This window comes from Wallemia mellicola, assembly GCF_000263375.1.
Source record: "Wallemia mellicola CBS 633.66 unplaced genomic scaffold WALSEscaffold_5, whole genome shotgun sequence".
Taxonomy (NCBI): Eukaryota; Fungi; Basidiomycota; class Wallemiomycetes; order Wallemiales; family Wallemiaceae; genus Wallemia; species Wallemia mellicola.
The window spans coordinates 286,437-305,464 of NW_006531962.1; the positions used below are offsets into that span (position 1 = coordinate 286,437).

The 19,028-nt window shown below is 39.9% G+C and overlaps 9 protein-coding genes across 9 annotated transcripts; 5 read left to right on the forward strand and 4 right to left on the reverse strand.

The window, feature by feature from the left end:
• Window positions 1-7: 7 nt before the first annotated feature.
• Window positions 8-619, reverse strand: WALSEDRAFT_63283 (DnaJ-domain-containing protein; the record flags this gene model as incomplete). Its single annotated transcript, XM_006957253.1, has 4 exons — window positions 8-244; window positions 289-346; window positions 389-497; window positions 589-619. The coding sequence occupies 4 exons, from the start codon at window positions 617-619 to the stop codon at window positions 8-10; spliced, it is 435 nt and encodes a 144-aa protein (XP_006957315.1).
• On the forward strand, window positions 413-5,546 carry WALSEDRAFT_56821 (hypothetical protein). Its single transcript, XM_006957254.1, has 6 exons — window positions 413-1,022; window positions 1,072-2,586; window positions 2,632-2,872; window positions 2,917-3,175; window positions 3,224-3,466; window positions 3,516-5,546. The coding sequence occupies exons 1-6, from the start codon at window positions 749-751 to the stop codon at window positions 5,529-5,531; spliced, it is 4,548 nt and encodes a 1,515-aa protein (XP_006957316.1). The 5' UTR covers window positions 413-748; the 3' UTR covers window positions 5,532-5,546.
• A 272-nt stretch (window positions 5,547-5,818) lies between these two features.
• On the forward strand, window positions 5,819-7,213 carry WALSEDRAFT_59870 (hypothetical protein). Its single transcript, XM_006957255.1, has 5 exons — window positions 5,819-5,964; window positions 6,017-6,112; window positions 6,159-6,300; window positions 6,345-6,583; window positions 6,632-7,213. Exons 1-5 carry the CDS (start codon window positions 5,840-5,842, stop codon window positions 7,170-7,172), a joined length of 1,143 nt encoding a protein of 380 aa, XP_006957317.1. The 5' UTR covers window positions 5,819-5,839; the 3' UTR covers window positions 7,173-7,213.
• A 790-nt stretch (window positions 7,214-8,003) lies between these two features.
• Window positions 8,004-9,123, forward strand: WALSEDRAFT_68096 (hypothetical protein; the record flags this gene model as incomplete). Its single annotated transcript, XM_006957256.1, has 3 exons — window positions 8,004-8,037; window positions 8,091-8,314; window positions 8,366-9,123. The coding sequence occupies 3 exons, from the start codon at window positions 8,004-8,006 to the stop codon at window positions 8,765-8,767; spliced, it is 660 nt and encodes a 219-aa protein (XP_006957318.1). The 3' UTR covers window positions 8,768-9,123.
• Window positions 9,089-10,817, reverse strand: WALSEDRAFT_56824 (hypothetical protein). Its single transcript, XM_006957257.1, has 2 exons — window positions 9,798-10,817; window positions 9,089-9,751 (listed from the first exon to the last, which is right to left on the reverse strand). Exons 1-2 carry the CDS (start codon window positions 10,799-10,801, stop codon window positions 9,157-9,159), a joined length of 1,599 nt encoding a protein of 532 aa, XP_006957319.1. The 5' UTR covers window positions 10,802-10,817; the 3' UTR covers window positions 9,089-9,156.
• A 10-nt stretch (window positions 10,818-10,827) lies between these two features.
• Window positions 10,828-14,385, reverse strand: WALSEDRAFT_59873 (putative 3-isopropylmalate dehydratase). The gene is made up of 3 exons (XM_006957258.1): window positions 14,343-14,385; window positions 13,988-14,294; window positions 10,828-13,941 (listed from the first exon to the last, which is right to left on the reverse strand). Exons 1-3 carry the CDS (start codon window positions 14,379-14,381, stop codon window positions 12,005-12,007), a joined length of 2,283 nt encoding a protein of 760 aa, XP_006957320.1. The 5' UTR covers window positions 14,382-14,385; the 3' UTR covers window positions 10,828-12,004.
• WALSEDRAFT_59872 (hypothetical protein) lies at window positions 10,840-11,796 on the forward strand. The gene is made up of 2 exons (XM_006957259.1): window positions 10,840-10,901; window positions 10,950-11,796. The coding sequence occupies exon 2, from the start codon at window positions 11,385-11,387 to the stop codon at window positions 11,679-11,681; it is 297 nt and encodes a 98-aa protein (XP_006957321.1). The 5' UTR covers window positions 10,840-10,901; window positions 10,950-11,384; the 3' UTR covers window positions 11,682-11,796.
• A 420-nt stretch (window positions 14,386-14,805) lies between the features above and the next one.
• On the forward strand, window positions 14,806-16,579 carry WALSEDRAFT_44299 (translation initiation factor eIF-2A; the record flags this gene model as incomplete). The annotated part of the gene is made up of 3 exons (XM_006957260.1): window positions 14,806-14,827; window positions 14,873-14,927; window positions 14,972-16,579. 3 exons carry the CDS (start codon window positions 14,809-14,811, stop codon window positions 16,545-16,547), a joined length of 1,650 nt encoding a protein of 549 aa, XP_006957322.1. The 3' UTR covers window positions 16,548-16,579.
• Window positions 16,580-16,603: 24 nt separating this feature from the next.
• WALSEDRAFT_63291 (copii coat protein) lies at window positions 16,604-18,983 on the reverse strand (the record flags this gene model as incomplete). The annotated part of the gene is made up of 3 exons (XM_006957261.1): window positions 16,604-18,686; window positions 18,735-18,903; window positions 18,950-18,983. The coding sequence occupies 3 exons, from the start codon at window positions 18,981-18,983 to the stop codon at window positions 16,604-16,606; spliced, it is 2,286 nt and encodes a 761-aa protein (XP_006957323.1).
• Between the last annotated feature and the right edge of the window lie 45 nt (window positions 18,984-19,028).

A 19,028-nucleotide genomic window follows, 5' to 3' on the forward strand; every position in this document is an offset into this window, starting at 1 on the left:
GTACAATTCATCCGTGTCTATTTCTATGCCCTTGCGGCTTTGGTGGGTCATACCATCTAAATGCCTTCTGAGACGGTCCTGGACATGAAGGCTGTAGTGGTGGCGTATAAGTGAAGTCCTGCATGTATGCATTAAAGAATGGTGTATCTTTAAACACCGTCGTGAAGTCAAAAGATGGACTATCGACCGTATCGGATGATGAGGACAGCGAGTCCGAAAGGACTTGAACAGCTTGTACGAGTTGCTGATATTGTTAGAAATACCTCAATTGATAATTCTTTCTCTCACTTTAAATCGTTCTGCTGCCTCTTGTTGCTTTTCGGCTGGGTTTTTGTCTGGGTGGTATCTTAACGAGTCAGGCTATCACTCTAGTCATAGAATTACACACCTTAATGCCAGCTTTTTATATTGTGAGGTTATTCCCGCCACGGTAGGTGTACCCTCCACCCCCAGAATCGCTTTTGCTTCCCTGACGCTTATCTGAATCGTGATGAACTCTAACAACGATCATCAATAATGAAAAATTTATATCTCCGTTGTCTTTTTTTTTAAGAAGACGCGTTATTTCCTCTTCCAGAATTCACTTACTCTTTTCGGTAGGTAGCGTGCCATCATCCATTTAGGCTAGCGTATTTGATTTTCTCCTTCTTTTAGAAACTATTTCAAGATTAAAGCAATTAGAAAATACTCAAGTTCAAACAATTCCAGACTAAGATCACGTTCACCACCATCACCAATAAAAGATCCAATGAACAACGAGCATATGAACCCAACACAAGACCCACAACCAACGCGCAGAAGGTATACGCGCGCTTTAAGCTTAGGTTCTAGTTTGAATTCAGCCAATAGTGAAAAGCGTAGCAATGTACTTGGTATACACTTCAGTCCACAAGTTGAAGACGATGACATTCACGAAGTCTCTCAACCGCACCCACATAGACGTTCAGGTAGTCCGCTTAAAGGTCCACGTCCACCTCCGGGAGCATCAGCAGCTGGTTTGCCGAGTTCCAGAGATTTCGAAGGTAGGCATGTCTTTCTTTTTCCGCTTTTGGCATACTCACGCGTTTTTAGGCCAGAGCGTACACACTTCTCGCTCTAACTCACCCTCAAAAACTGTGAGAATTATTTCCCCACAATCAGAAGCCTTATTGTCTTTCCATGAACAGAATCCGAACAAACACCAAGAACACGTCCAGAAGCGAAATGAATTTGAAAAGGCAGAAGCTATTGTTATGGAGAGAAATCCAACTAATGAAAGTGAAGCCAGTGTCAACTTTGACGCCGTCAATAGAAAATTGGGGCATATGCACATCGAGAATCAAAAGAATTCTGATACTGGAACACCCCAAATGGAAAATTCACCAAAACATCCATTACGCGTTACAAATCCATCTGCTTCAACCACTTCACTTGATGCTACCCTAGGAAAGCAGCAGAAAGAAGAAGAGATAGCAGATGAGATTGGTGATGAAAATCTTAAACAGGAACAAGTTCAGGAAGTCGAGGAATCTCATCATAGTGAGCAAATCAAGTCAGATAACAAGTCTGAGCTCTCTCACAAGTCACGTAAATCAGATCATTCCAACAGATCAAAGCAAACTCATAAGTCAAACAATGATGAGCAGTACTCTTCAGTAATACCACCAAGAACATCATCGAAAATGGGCGTAGATGGAGCTGAGCAGTCTTTTGAGGAGCAAAAGGAATTACCAAATGATAGAGATCAGATCCCAGTAAGGAAGCGTTCACAGACCTTACCCCAAAACCCTCGCATCCAACTTCAAGCTCCAGCTATGCGTGTTACCCAGTCTACTCAACCGGAGAGAAGTGAGGGTATGGTAGATAAATCCAAGAGATCAGTTTCTGCTCAACAGCAAGCAGTTAGTTCACCATCGAGACACAACACATCATCAACTAGATCACCAGAGAATGCTTCGATGTTGAAATACGCTCATCTTGATTTCTTATCAAAGCCACCATCTTCCACTGAATTCCCACACGCACCTAAGCTTAACACGAGATCTGGATCAAACTTTTCATTGAATGCTAGCTCAATTGGATCAAATGGTGTTGATATTAGATCATCAAGAGGTATGAGAGGTCTCGCACACGCAGAAAGAGGTGGTGGTGCTGTCAAATTCGACGTTCAGAAAGGTGGATTTGTCACTCCTTCCAACTCATCTTGTTCAACTCAAGCAGGTGTTATCGATCCACCTTCTACGCGATTCGATGCTGACGCAGTTACTGGAAAGATTGGTCAAGTCGGTCAACATAATAAGAAGATCCAAAAAGCTCGCTCTCAAGGTGACTTACTTAGGCAGACTACCTTGCTCAACACTTCCACTTCACCAGCCAGAACTGCAAGAGAATTGAGGGCTGTTCTCTCCGGTGGTAGCAGGTTCGGCAGCAATTCACATCAGATTACTCTCGAACAATCACGCACGAGATCAAGAGCGGAAGTTGATCTAGTTCTTGATAGTGAGGCTGTCGTCGAAGGTGGTGTCCTTGGTGGTCGAATGGATGTCAAGCTTGCTAATGATAAGGTCTGGTGGGGTAATGGTAAAGTTCGTGTTGTTGGTTTTGAAGGTTGGTCTTACTAATTGCATGATTTCGTTTACTCACGCCACATAGATCTCCAAGCTGATGAGACTCGCCATGTTTTCTTCCACCATGATGCTCCTGTTGACTTCTATCCACCTGCTGGATATGGCCTGCCAGATGATGAAGGATACTACCGCGGTGTCAACACGAAGAAAGGTAGACGCAAGGATAATAGAATCTCACTTCCTTTCAAGATCAAGCTGCCAATTGGTGGTGGTGCAAAAGGCCCACTCAAGTCGAAGAGTGGCTTTGTCCGTTACATAGTTATTGGGTGGGTTATTTTCCACATGAAATGTTTTTCCTAACCCAAAACAGCTCTATTCATCTTAAGAACCACAAATCCAGTGATAGATCAATCGCGCATTTCTACAGATATGTTACAATTTATCCTTTGCTATCTCCTTCGAGCGTTTTAGCACCAGCACCCGTACCAATCATGCAGACAGCTTCAAAGCCTCTCTTCCTGGGTGGAAAGGGCCCAATCAATTTAACAGCTAGCGTCCACCGTCCACATTGGGTTGCTGGTCAACGTTGTTATGTCATGATTACAATCGATAATAATAGTAGCAAGAGGGTGAGTTTTTAGATTAGTGAACAATACATTCGCTCATGAAACATACAGGTTAAATCTGTTAGCTTGTCCCTTAACAGGACTATCATTGCTTATAGGCCACGTCCATATGCTTCTTTAATGGTTGGTGACGACCTTGATGCATGCCAAACCACTACAAACACCAAGAGAATCGCCGAAGAGAAGCTTGAAATAGGTTCAAAGGGTACTTCTGGTCATGTTACGGCTAAAGGCTGGTTCAGAGGTGTTGACTCAGGTGAACAGCTTGAGTTCTCTTCATCGTTGCAAGTTCCTGTTAGTTCTTCTTTTTCGATATCATGTCTTTGACTAACTAATTCACAAGTCTGATGCACTTACTATCCCTCGCACACGTTTATTGGAGGTAAATTACACACTTCGCATCGGTGTCGCTGGATCATTGTCCAAGGGAGACGTATCAGTCGAACTTCCAGTCAAGTTTATTAACTTCTTGTCGATCGATCCTCCACCTTCAGCCCATCCACCAACTCCTATGCCTATGAATTCTGTCTCAGGTGTAACACCAACTGATGCAGAATTAGTGAAGTCGGCTGCATTAGAAAGACACAAGCAGGACATTGAGAGGGCTAAATCACCATCAAATGATGTTAAGACAGTGGATGCATTGAGAGGTACTGCTAAGATATCTCCACCAGCTCTTCATGCTCAATCTTCTGTTAAAGCTCAAACAGGTAACACTGTCTTTAATGAGGGGGGTCCAAAGATCTCACAAATGGATATCATTGATGAAGCACTCTTTAATGCGTCGGTATCACGCAGAGGTAAAGGCGGTAAGCCACCTTCACCATTACCAGTTGATGATATGGATACCACCGCTGAACAAGAGCAATCTTCTAATAATCATGATGATAGCACAATGAATGAAACTACTCAAGATATGACTGAAGATTCACATATGACTGATTCTCAAGCAGATGGTATCTCAGAGGATGAAGATGACAGTGGCTCAGAGGTGAGCTTTGACGAGAATGATATTAGTGAGCCTGCTATCAACGTGGAGCCAGAAGAACATAATGATGGCAATGAAAAGAAACGTCCAAGTTCGCGCCCATCACTAGCAGAAAGTAGAAGGGAGACACTTTTGAATGCAATTAAAGATGATGACGAGGATTCAGCCTCTATTGATCAAAATGAGTCTAATTCAAATGGCGAACATGAAGATATAGTAGAGGAAACTCCAAAACTTGATATTCATAGCCCAACTGGTGACTTCCACGATGCTCATGACTTCGAAGAGGAAGAGAACGAGAAGCAAGAAGCTTCCCATGCTGCCCCAGAAGATGTTAAAGATGAGCCTGAAGAGGTTGAGATTAAGGTTGAGGAACCGAAGCATGATGAGCCTGAAATTGAACCAAAAGGTGAACCTGTTTCAGAGCAGATCAAGAGCGAAATGGAGGAACCTCAACAAATCCACGAAGAGGAAGAGTTGGAGGAAAGTGACGAAGAAGAAGTAGAAGAACATGAGAAGGTGGATGACGATCAATCCCCTCCACCAGTTGGTCTTCCACAACTTGCTCAAGATCCGTTGGATCATCGCTCACTGGCACAATCTCGTGCATCTCACCTTTCTGGTGGAGATGTTATGGCTTCAATGGCATATCTCAGCTCACCAATTAATGATGTCGAAGAACCTGTGCAATCAGTGCATCAAACTGCTAGACGCCCACTTCCAGAATCACCTCAATCATCCTCTGGTAAGATGACAGCTCATGAGCAAGTCAATCGCAATAGTCCATCTGTTCGTAGCGATGAGAAGTCACCAAGCACAAGGCCTGAACCTAAGCGTACTGCTTCAGAAGATCCATTCTCACCTACATTCATGGAACAGCATCAACAAAAGGAACTACCATTGTCTCCGTCTAACAAGACACCAAACTCACCATCATTCTGGTCACCTGCTTCCAAAGCAGCTGCTGCTATGCCACAACTTCATCCAGTAAAGACCGACGGAATAAGCAGAAATGAAGAAGAAGCTGAACTTGAAACACCAACAAAAGTTTTGAACTCTACAAATGAGTACTCGTTTGATACATTCAAAAGATACGCCGCTGCTTACACCGTACCATCACCATCAGCAGAATCTGATAAGAGTCAGCCTGTGTCAGTCAAGGGACGCGTTGCTCAATTTGAACAAACTGGGGGAGGCTCTAACAGATCAAGTATAAACTTTGAACCATCACAGTTGATCAAAGACAGAGCTGTGAGAAGACAATTAAGTGCGCTTAGCAAGAAATCAACAGATAGTTTAAGGCCAGGTTCACAAAATGGCGAAAACTTTAATACCACTTCAATGGATATTTTCAACAGGTGGAATGAATAAACGAACTATTTAAACCTGCATGACAACGAAAAATTTCAACTCAATCATTTATTTTTTATTTTTGACAGAATTGACAATCATTTATCTATTTGTTTATTGTTATTTAACATGTAATTATATGCAATTAATCATTTAAACAATTTACTTTCGTTTTGCTTTCTTCTCTGACGATCATCTATTGAACAAAGAGAATAAAGAGAATGAAGGGATTAAAAAAGATGAAGTAACTAAGATACGTGTGTTTATACCAGTGAAGTAAAGCTCCTCTCTCGTTAAAGTCATCTCTTAATCACAAACCATCATCATCGATGCATGCTGCAATTGCCAATGAGACTGATGAGAGGAGATTAAAGAGCCTGGTACAGCATGTTGGAAGGTCATTCTATGAGAGCAAGTATTACATTATTTTAGATCAGCTTATTAGGAAGGAAGCGTGGGTATATCTATAAAGATATTATATGAAAGGCTCAGACGCCATAATTTAGTATGCAGGATGGTGAAATAGCTGGTAGAATTGGATTAACTGTTAAAGATAGCTCTAAACTTATTGCAAAGTTGATATCTGATAAGCTTGTCTTCCAGTGAGTTTAGCTTTCCACAGTGGAAGACATCCACTAAAGAGACCAGTTATCGACGGAATGAATATCAGCCACCAAATCCACGTCCACTTTTGAAGACCTATTATTACATTGATTATCAACAGTTCATCGATAACGTCAAATGGCGTATGTGGAGGATCAGGAAAGCTATTGATGATAAATTAAGAAATGTGGGTGTTTGCCATTTTATTTAGTTCCGCTAAAATTGTCCAAGGAATTAGATCAGAAAGGATATGTTTGTCCTGGTTGTCAAAAGACGTTTACACCACTTGATGTCCTCCATTTAGAAGCAACGACAGATACTTTCATATGCGATACTTGCAACGCACCGCTCAAAGATAATGATGAATCTGATGGCGTAAAAGGTTCACAAGATATGATGGCACGTTTGCTTATGCAATGTCGCCACATCATTGCAGGTCTAAAATTAACGGAAGATATGACTTTACCACCGTAGGTATCACCTTTTTAAAATATCCCATCATAACATCTAATTATTAGATTTGACATTGCTGATTGGATTGGCAAGAACGTCAAAGCGATTACTCAACCAATTAAAGAACTTGAAGGTGAAGATGATGGTTTAGCCGTGGCTGGTGCTGGATCATCATCTGGTAATAACAAATCTCAAGTTAAGGTTCAAATAGTCGCAGATGAGCATGACGCCGAACAGAAGAAGAAATTAGAACAGGAGGCAGAAGAAAGGAGAACTAAGAATGCTCTACCGGAATGGGTATTGAGGAGTACCATTTCAGGTGAAATTACAGCGATCGGACATAGGAATCAAGCCATCATGGAGAGGAAATCTAGAGATGAAGGAGGGACTTTGCATAGTCAAGATGATGGATATGAAGCCATCAACATGGATCAATATTATAATGATTATTATTCTAATTACAATTCAAAACGATCACAATCGCCTGGTCAAGATACATCGAACAAACGTATAAAACAAGATACCGAAACCAATAACGTAACACAACAGCAAGACAATAATGATTCAGAGGAGGAGGATGACGACGACTTTGAACAAGTCGCATAACTTATTTTGTCGATGCACCTGCATATTATATACACATTATATATTTATCTTTAGTTAGAGATGATCTGAGATGTATAGCTAAGACGATCAGGTTAAACATTATTTTAGGTGTAGCGCAGACAAACTTGACATCTTTTAAACATAGATTCTGTTTTCTGTATTATTCGACTTATTTCGGCCAGTCTCAGAAATAGGCAATCTTTTGCCAAAATTCTAAAGGTAGTGTATAATAACTTGAGAACCGAAAATTCAAAGTAATGTCAAAATCTCTCCAATAGCTTTTGAAGGATCAAAGGCTATAAATGTCTCTTAGATGTTGGCCTAGATGTTACTAAATGAGAAAAAGTGTTATTATATGTAAAATTTTAGGTTGTATCAATCCTTTCTAGGCTAATTTATTAGTGTGACTCAATTTATCAGCAGATAAGATAAAGAATGGATACTTTTCCTGGTGAAGTTGGTGGTAAGTTCACGTGCGTGACCTAAAATGAATGCACATAACATCAAGACATGATGACATGCAACGAAGACATATTATAAACGGACAGCGGAAGTACTTATACAATATATTACAAACCAATAGATTGGGATAATCTGTGATCAGGTAAATTTAGTATACAAATCACGCTAATAGCGTATTACATACAGTTCGTGCGATGTGATTTGGATATCTGAAAAAGTTATGTAGAGCTGCCAATCTTGCTGTATGTTTGAGCACTTCTTCTGTCTACTAGCAGAATTCAAGTATGACTAAGCCACATTTGTAACTCGGAGGTTTCACATATAAATCTGGAGACAAACAATGTATTCTTTTTGCACCCAACTTCCATAATGCCTTTACACTTTCTTGTGCTTGGGGGCACCGGTAAGTAATTTGCAATGTAACGCAGGCTGGGACTAACATGTAGACCTATATAGGTGCAATAGGCACGCTTTTTACCCACAAGGCCTTAGTTGAAGGGCATCGACTCACTTTATATGCTCGCAATCCATCAAAATTGAGTGACTCACTACGTGCCCAGGAGAAATTGGATGTGATAGAAGGAGAATTGAGCGATATGGTAGCGCTAGAGACGGCAGCCAAATGCGGTGCTGATGCTTTCATATCTTGCGCCGGACCTCTCAGTGGAAGCCAAGGCACTGTACGTCATTTTGATACATGAAGTTTAGAATTCTCTTAACCTTAGCCACAGCCTATCACAGATTGCTACGCCAAGCTGTTGCCGTTATTGGCTTCCAATGGAGTTCATCGGGCGATCATGCTTTGTACACCTTCATTCAGCCAACCAGAAGATTCTTTCTCTCTATTATGGTCATTTGGGAGGGTTTTCATGCGACTTTTACATTTCACAGAATTTAATGAGATGGTTTCGGTTGGTGAGTTGGTTACACTCAGATCTCCAGCGGATATGACATGGACTTTGTTCCGTGTGGGGGGATTGACAGACGGTGCTGAAAAAAACACAACAGCCACAATGCTAGGTTCTGGTAAAGACCATGTCACTATCAGTCGGGAGAGCGTCGCAGCTTGGCTTTTGAAAGAGATTAAGGATAGTCAATGGAAACTTAAGGCTCCATATATCTGCAACACTTAGGTAGAGCAACTTAACAACGATATAATTCCACTCCTTACATGTACGATTATTCGGAGCGATATGATAGATACAAATCACTAATACTACAGCTGAAGCTAAACGATGTGATGGTGATAGCGTGAAGTTCACTCGCCCAAGCGTGAAGACTCTAAGGAGCACACTCCTTTGATGAGGTTAGATGAAGTACAAGAGCTGGTTGTAATGATCTGGTAGATGATGTTACACATACGTGTCTCAGATTCTTCCAAGATCCTTAGATCCCTTGGAAGACAATTATAGAACTTGAGAGCTTTAATAACTTCTATAAAATTATCAATAATGGTTTTACAAAGAAATGCAGCCATAGCGGAATCCGTTATTTATGATACAGGACACTCAATTTGATTTATTTAGGTTGGTTGGTTGGCAAACTTCTTGTCATGACCTCTCTTCCTCTGTGCATTACCTTGCTTTTCCTTATTTTGACGCTGACGGTTATTACCACTATGACCAGCGCCTTGAGTTGGAGCTTTACCACGGGTAGAGCCACTACTGGCACCACCTCTTCCTCTTCCTCTCGCGCCACCTCGAGAATGTCTTGATTTACCTTCTTGAACAGGTACATCGAGGTTATTATTCACAATATCCTTATCTTGAACCAGTCTTTGCAATTTGCGAGGATTTCTCACTAATTGAGAATGCCATCCTTCTATTTGGCCATCATCTAAACCAGTAGCATTCCGGAGATTCTCTCTTTCCTTGGATCTGCGAGTAGTTGAGGACCTATCAAACAAGCTTGGGTTCTCAAGATATGCTTTCTCAAGTACAGAATAATCAACTTCGACAGTCGGAGTGGTATCACCTGTCTCGGTAGGTCTGCTAGCGTACTCTTCTTCCTCTTCTAATTCAGCTTCAATTTCCTCAATTTGGGCTTCCTCTACTCGGCGCATGACTGTTGCTTTAAGTTCATTTCTAGCGTCTTCATCCATCTTTAATTTTAAATTACTATATCGGATGGTTAGTAAATTTAAATTTGAGATATTATACCTACTTAGCCTTGCCTATACGCAACTTGCTGAAATCAAGCTCGGCGGGTTCGTCATTATCATATTTAGGTTGCTCAAGAGGTTCATCTTGAGGTATATGAACTGTACCCTCTAGTAAAGCTTCAATAAGTGCCTCTGTGTTGCTGTATTGTGGCAAAGATAACGCCTTTTCAATAAATGATACATCTTGATCTGGGAATATATCAAGAACGACATCAATGCGTGGATCTCTATCTGGTCTTGGTGGTAGAGCTGGCGGCGCTTCCATATCCGCTTTGCTTGAGCTAGGTGGGCTTATTAACATAATATCGAGCACTAACAATTCCATTCTTTGACCAACGATCTGAAGATCAAAGTTTGTTTGAGGTATAAGAAGTGTACTGCTCTCAGTGATGGTTTCTAGATCAGACAACATTGATGCATTCTGAAGAGGTCGATCGCTGAGCTCTGGTGGCGGTGTTTTGTCAAGAATGACGTTTAATGCTTCTGAAATGAGGGTGGCTGAATTTGAATTTGACAATGAATGATGTATAATATTGTAGAGTATATCCAAGATGATTAATTTATCATCTTTCTCAATGCTATTGTATAATCCGTTTAGGTATTTGAGTAATGGTAATGAGCTATTAGTTAGTGTTTCAACGAAATTGATAGAGAAACAGTGTAATACATCTAATATCTTTGGTGTATTAGAATTAGATGCGACTAAAACTTCCACGAATCTCGCCAATTCGAATGATGTAAAGTTAGTTGTAGCCGCTATCTGCTTAAATCGAGAGATATTATGACGATGTAAGATAGTAGCTAAACTGACAAGTGATTTAAGTGAAAACTTTCTATTAATTGATTGTCTCTCAGCCAAATCGAGTATTTGTAGTCTAACTAAACTGAGTTCTTCTCTATAATGAGTAGCAAACCAGCTAAATAAATCGTCTGCAGAACTGTCACTCAATAATTTATTAGATTTTAAAATATCGTTCAGCTTTATCTCTAAATTCCTGATTGACATCTCTTTCGTTTGGAACGACGAAGTATGCAGGACGAAGAAAACGATTTGAGGTGCAATAGCTTGAGATGTAGAAAATTATTAATAAATGAAACCAAAGCTGGTATGCTTATCTCCCATTTTACACCTTCATCTCTCAGTTCTTTGTTAGTAACGACGACGTGCTCTCGTGGGACTATCTAAAGCTATATATGATCAACAACTTATAATAATAGACATATTTTGCATCAGATGCGCTACAGATCTCTTCGAAAATAGCCACAATTGTCCAGCTTGTCATACTAGTTTACATGAACCAGATGATATCATTGCAGGTTAATTATTATTTAGATAAGCGCTGAAATTGATAGCCAGCTCAATTCACTCAGTCCAACGGAAGATTACAAGAGTAGTTGCTTAGCTGGACTATCCCCTTCTTTGATATTTGACATCGCAGGAAGGGCTATCAGATTCTGGCAATACCAGCATTCTGAAGAGAGCTCATTTCAGTCTATTCTTCTCAGGGATTCACAAGAGAAGCTTGCTGTCATTGAGCGTAAGTCAGAAATTCAGGCGAGAGAATGTATGTCTCAAATCGGACATATACATGTTTTCTAACAGTTGCATCAAGCTAACAATGAGATCGCAAGTGGGTGATCCAATGGTTACTTCTTATTATTCAATCAACTCAATTATAGCTCTTCAAATGCAAATTAACAGCATTAGCGCAGAATTAGGCAGTGAGCGTCGCAAACTACAGAACATCTTGAAGTCACACCAAGAGCAGGAAAATGAAATTAGAAGGCTGAAGAGCAAAAGTGACACCAAGAGACAAGGAATACATTATGAAAGACTATCAAGATCTGCAGCACAAATACCACCCTCAGATAGGGTGAGCATATAAAGGTTTTTTTATATTATTCATACCTATAATCAATGCAGATGCACACACCTACCATTCAAGGAGCTCATATTCCTCCAACACCAAATAGGGTAGCTTCTGCCAACATTTACTCAACACAACATACGTCAAATAACGACAGGATCTCATCATACAATTTCAACAGATTAGGTCCTTTCGAAGGTGTAAACAAATCTCCGATAAAGCGTTTCAATATGTCATCACCGTTGAAAACTCATCCTCTATCACGCAGAACATACCTTCAAAGGTGATACACTCGGCTGATTTTTTTTTTATAACAAAACAATGTATCTGCGAAAACAAGTTTACCAATCCATTTTCTGACTCTTGGATTTAGGAGGGTTGAACGTTCTACCGGCGTATTCTTGACCGTCTAACCATGGCCATGTTTCTGATCTGCGCTTTTCGAATGTGACGATATCATCCTCCTTTTGTAAAGTCAATCCGATATCATCTAAACCATTAAGAAGACAATGACGACGGAAATCATCGACGTTAAATGGAATACTCTCTCCGTTATAGCGTTTTACTACCTTATTCTCAAGATCAACTTCAACTTCCTTTGATTCCTTAGCGTCTTGTGAAAGTTTTACGACATCTTCTTGCGGCAGCACGACTGGAAGCATACCGTTTTTGAAGGTATTGTTGAAGAAAATATCAGCAAATGATGTAGAAATGATACATCTAATGCCTTGGTCGAGTAAAGCCCATGGAGCATGCTCTCTAGAAGAACCACAACCGAAGTTACCACCTACGTTGATTAAAATAGATGCCTTAGTCCATGGTTCTTGGTTGAGTACGAAGTTAGGATCAGGCTTGCCGGTTTGTGGGTCATATCTCATACCATAGAAAGCAGCACTACCTAAACCAGTACGCTTGATCGTCTTCAAGAATTGCTTCGGTATAATCATATCTGTGTCGATATTTGGAAGATCTAAAGCTGCAGCTAAACCTTTAACAACTGTGAACTTGGTCATTCCAGCTGCTGCTGCTGCTCTTGTAGCTTGTTGAACAGCTGAAGGAGCACCGTCAGTTTCTGGTGGGCCTTGAGGTTTAGCTTCTGAAAGTTTAAGTGTAGATTGATTGGTTGTGTAGTCTTTAGGATCGAGGATTTTGAGTGCAGGTTCACTATCGCTAGTTGAAGATGGTAATGCTGGTGCTAATTCTCTAACATCGGTCAGACGACCAGTGATGGCAGCAGCAGCAGCCATTGCAGGAGAACACAAGTGAGTTCTACCACCTGCACCTTGTCTACCTTCAAAGTTACGGTTAGATGTAGATGCACATCTTTCTTGTGGTGATAATTGATCTGGGTTCATACCTAAACACATAGAACAACCTGCTTCTCTCCAGTCAAATCCAGCAGCAGTGAGAACTCTATCAATTCCTTCAGCTTCAGCTTGACGTTTGACGTTACCAGATCCAGGGACAATCATGGCAAGCTTGACGTTTGATGCAACTTTACGACCACGAGCGACGGCAGCGACGGCCCTAAGATCTTCAATACGTGAGTTTGTGCATGATCCGATGAAGACCTTATCAATTGGAATTTCCGACATTTTTGCACCTGCTTTTAATCCCATGTACTCAAGTGCACGCTCGCAACCTTGTCTCTTTGGACCTTCTGGGAAAGATTCTGGGCTTGGGACGTTTCCGGTAATGGACACGACATCTTGTGGAGATGTACCCCAAGAGACGGTTGGTGGAATATCCTTTGCCTCGATATTAACTTCAATGTCGTAGCTAGCTTCTGGATCCGATTGAAGAGTTGACCAGTATTTTATGGCCTTGTCCCATTCTTCACCTTTTGGTGCTAAAGGTCTTGATTTGAGGTAATCGTATGTGATTTGATCTGGTGCGATCATACCAGCTCTAGCACCACCCTCGATAGCCATATTACAAATCGACATTCTAGCTTCCATTGAAAGTGAGCGTATAGTGCTACCACAGAATTCAATAACGCATCCAGTACCACCTGCAGTACCGATAATACCAATAACGTGAAGAACTAAATCTTTTGAGGTGACACCTTCACCAAGAGGGCCATCAACGCATACTTTCATGTTCTTAGATTTCCTAGATTGCAAAGTTTGGGTGGCAAGGACGTGTTCAACTTCGGATGTACCGATACCGAAAGCTAAGGCACCGAAAGCGCCGTGAGTAGAAGTGTGAGAGTCACCACAAACAACAGTAGTACCAGGGAGAGTGAAACCTTGTTCTGGACCGATAATGTGGACAATACCTGTTGAAGAAGTTAGCGGAGGAATTGATATGAAAGTATGACGCACCTTGTCTGGAATCATCCATACCGAAGTAAGTTAAACCGAACTCTTTGATATTCTCTTCTAAAGTTGCACACTGGGTACGGCTATCTTGTTCCTCGATGAAAGTAGAGATTGACTTGAAGTTTTCTCTCTTAGAAGTTGGTATATTGTGGTCGACGGTGGCGAGTGTACAATCTGGCCTTCTAACTTTTCTGCCAGCGTTTCTCAAACCTTCAAAAGCTTGAGGGGAAGTTACTTCGTGCACTAAGTGACGATCAATGAACATGATGTTGTTGCCATTATCGTCTGTAACGACATGATCGTCGAATACCTAATAAAATATAAGCTAGGTGTTTATGTGGCTGTCTATATAACCTACTTTTTCGTATAATGTACGTGGTTTTGAAGTTGCAACCATGGATGTAATTGTTTAAGAAGCAACGAATCAGGAAGCCTCGGTTTGAGTCGAAGGAATGCATAAAGTGTTAATAAAATAGTAAATTAAACTGTATGCTAGTTTATTTAACGTACTAGTTATAACTTATAATTACATTGAAATACAGCCTTCGGACAATTGAATGACACCCGATAGGCCGACGATAGTAGATTGTCTAACTGATGAGACAAAGTAGTAAGCTATCAATAAATGGTACAGGATATAGATAACTGTTATATAATTCTATATAGAGTTATAATATAGGTATATTCAATAGCTATATAATCATACTAAATAACAGATAAAGATATATAATCTAAGCTATCTCATAAATACATTCTAATAATGAAAATAAAATAAAAATTTATACACTCAACTAACGATTTGATTGTTCTTCTATTTCGACATCATGCAGTTGCAGTACGGCTGTGGGTCTAACCAATTAGCGTCTAGCTAAACTTATATTATAACAGTTCGTAGTTTAAAAGACTTCAAATTAATAGAGAATTACTCAAATTTGTTTGAATTGTAAGTTTAAACTATCAATTTTATCATTCGACTAATAAAACTAGACCTGCAGAAGTAAAAGTATTTAAATACTCAAGCTGCGGTAAATACTTAGCATATGCACTCACTGATAGCGTTGTTATCGCAAACTCTGATGGTAGCCAATTAGCTCAATTAGATGTCAAGCAATGCCAGGATTTAGAATTCAGCAGAAAATCTACTTACTTGCAAACCTGGACTAGACCTGTTAGATTAGAGAACAATGATTATAGTGAAAACGTTGAAATATTCACACTTGATGGTACAAAAGTATTCTCAACCACAGTCAAACAACTCGAAAGCTGGACAATTAACTTCGCAAGTGATGATAAGTGGGCAGTTAAGCAACAATCTAATGAATTATTGGTATACGATACTCAAAACTGGTCTAAAGGTTTCACCAATAAACTTAAATTAGAAGGCTTAGTCACATACACTCTCAGTCCAGGTAGAAATCCACATTTAGCAACTTTCATTGCAGAAAAGAAGGGTGCACCTGCTTCACTCAGGTTATACTCTCTTCTCGGTTTGTCCAGTAATTCTAAGCCTGTTTCACAAAAGACATTCTTCAAAGCAGACAGAGTGTCCATGAAATGGAACAACCTTGGTACAACACTTCTCTTCCAAACTCAAACCGACTTTGACAAGACCAATAAGAACTACTACGGTGAATCTAACCTCTACTTATTATCAACCGTTGGTGGTGGATACGATGCACGTATTACACTTGACAAACCAGGTCCAATTCATGACTTCAACTGGTCACCAAATAGCAAAGAATTTATCGTTATTTATGGTTACATGCCGGCAAAGGCTACATTGTTCGATCAAAGGGGTAACCAAACATTTGACTTTGGAGTAAATCCAAGAAACTTTGCATTATTCAATCCACAAGCTAGATTTATTTTAATTGCTGGTTTCGGTAATCTTGCAGGTCAAGTTGACATTTGGGATAGAAGAACACTCAGTAAAGTTTGTCAAATTGATTGCTCTAACACAAGTCACTGTGAATGGTCACCTGATGGTAGATATATTCTTACAGCTACCTGTTCACCACGTTTAAGAGTAGATAATGGCGTTAAATTATGGCATCTTACTGGAAAACTCATACACATTCATCCAATTGAAGAGCTCTATCAAGTACATTGGAAACCAGTTGATGTTAAATCATTCCCAGAATTTAGAAATGAAATTGAACCAGCACCAAAACCACATGATAGCGTAAAAATATACCAAAAACCAAGTGAAACTAAACCAAAAATTACTGGTGCTTACAAACCTCCACATGCTAGAGGTACACCATCTTCAAGTGGTGCATCTACACCAAGAACTAGAACTATTCCAGGTGCAGCACCTTCACCGAAGCCACCTCAACAACGTAAGCAAAAATCACAAGATCAACAACAACAACCAGAACCACAAGCACAAAATGATCAACTTACACCAATCGACAAGAAGGTTCGTAACTTAACCAAGAAACTTAAAGCAATAGAAGAACTCAAGGAGAAGCAAAAGAGAGGTGAAAAGTTAGAGAAAACTCAATTAGCTAAATTAGACAGTGAACAAGAAATCAACAAGGAAATTGCACAGCTTAGAAATTGAACTAGATTCATTTTTGTAAAGGACAACTAAAAAAAGAGAATGATTTATTATTTTTATTATGATGTTGATGCACCAACGGCTAATCTCTTCAAGTGTTCCATGAATACTTGTAAACTGACATCATCTGTAAAGATAGCCTGTCCAGCTGCATTTTGTGAACCATAGATACCACCTGACATGTGAGTAGTTGATGGGTTAAGTTTTGAGAGCAAGAATCTAGCTTGTGATCCACCTTGGTCACAAACGACGTAACGTGGTATTGGGAATCTATCAGCTAATAAATCTTGTGCGTCTGAAATTGGAAGTTCAAGTAATTCTTTAAAGTTTTCATAACCTTCTTGATCTTGGTAGTTTGCTTTCCTCCATTGTGCGATAGTTTCACCGTGCCATATCAAGATGTGGAAGAAAGTATCCAATAAGAGTATAACATCGTTCTTTATACTAATAGAATCGAGAAGGACTGGTTGTGGTGGACCTTCCAAACTGAATGACATCAATGTTGGTTGAATCATAACTAAACTATTGTTGACATCTTCTTCATTGAGAATATGTCTATAGAATGCAGTTTCATCAGGAGAGTTGTTAAACACTTGTAAAAATTGTGATCTACGTAAGTGGAACATAAATTGAGGATAAATTCCGAAGTTTTCTGATAATCTAAATGAAGTTGGATCTTCTTTATGATAATCAGCGAATTTTTGACATAATCTAATTAACATCCTATCCAACCATCTAAGAACATCAGGACTATCATCAATTTCTGCTTTGAAAACTGCTATTCTTGCCATCAAAACTGCTGCAGCTTCTTGATCAAATGAAGCTGCGATTGCAGGTGAACCAGCATCAGCAAAGTTTCTTGCAATAGTTGTAACTCTTAATTTATATTGACCTGAAGATGATTGGTAGTGGGTAATAAATTGAATTAAACCTCTTGAATTTTGTTGAACTGGTTGACCAGATGGGCTAACAACTTCAAAGTAAACACCTAAAGTTGTTCTTGGATTTATAGAACCAATCTTCCAAGCTGATGTTTGACCAACACCGATTTCAGTTTCACCAACGCATGCAGACTTCTTTTGTGCAGACGTTAAATGACCAATTGCACCAGAAACCTTCAACTCCTTACTAGTTTGAACATCCATTGTGGCATTGAAGCCCATTTTGAGATTACCAAATTCATCCTTTTCGAATAATCTTTGGAATGATTGCTTGAAGATCGAAGTAGCGAAAGAATCACTGAGTACTAGAGCACCATTTGTAAGATTAGATAAGGACTTCATCTCCAACAATCCAATTTGGTCAAGACAACCAGCGTAGATGTCAACGACGTGACCATTAGATGAAGCTCTCTTGGCTAAAGATTCATAGAATCTAGTAGCTCTCTTAAAGTGCTTAACTGAATCTCTCTCAATATCGTGGTGTGATCTGATTGGTTCTCTTAATTCATTTGATACGACCATACCTGGACCTTCAGTTGCAGGACCACCAACGAATGTCATGATTCTTGCACCAGAGTTAGGGAAGCTATTTTCGAGTATACCAACAGCAACTGAGAGTGCAGCACCTGTACATCTCAAGCTACGCTTATCGGATGCGACGGGCCAAGGGTCCCTTGACAAGTTATCCAAGATGCTAGTCAATTGGAATTCAGCATCTTGTACAGGCTGTAAGAATCTAGCAGCACCGTGAGGTTGTCCAGGTCTTTGTTGTTGCTGTGATGGAAGGGTAGTAGAACGAGGAGTGATACCTAACATGGCTGAGATCTGACCAGGTGAATAATCTTTAGTACCTCTGAAAACGTAACTCTTTGGACAAGCATTAAATCCGATCTCATGTACCTGTGTCATTGTACCAAATGTAATCAAACCGACTAAAGCATTAGGTGGAAGAAGTGATAAACCGAGTGTTATAGTCTCCTTAAGCGCTTCGAAATCTTCTGGTTCTAAGCAAGTATCGACGACAAATAAGAAAATTGGTGGTACTTGTACTGGTCTAGATAGTGTGTACTCAATCGTGGTATACTTTGGCAACAACTCTGCAGGTAAATTTGTATTGCTGATATCTTTGTAGTGAGGTGGGAAAGCGTTTCTTGATAAACAAAATGGACAAATCCATAATTTACCTCTAACGTCAATTTGGCTGTGATGTGCTGTAAGCTGTTGTTGATCGGTCTAACTAAAAACGCACCAATAAGGATTGAGAATAGATCTACAAGCTTTGCAAGTGACTGGCTCATATAAAACAGGTGGGAGGTCTTCTCTCTCCTTGAATGGTACGTATAAGGCTGATATTGGAACTACTGTTCTTGTAGCTTCAATACGTGATGACGGCCAGACGTTCCAACTGAGTCTGATACCTATAAAATGTTAAATATAATACAAGTTTATCGTTATATCTCTCACCATCTCTCTCTTCTACGTCTTCTACGACTTGCATCTCTTATATTTCAATTGAGCTGGTCGATGTCAACTAACAAGATAT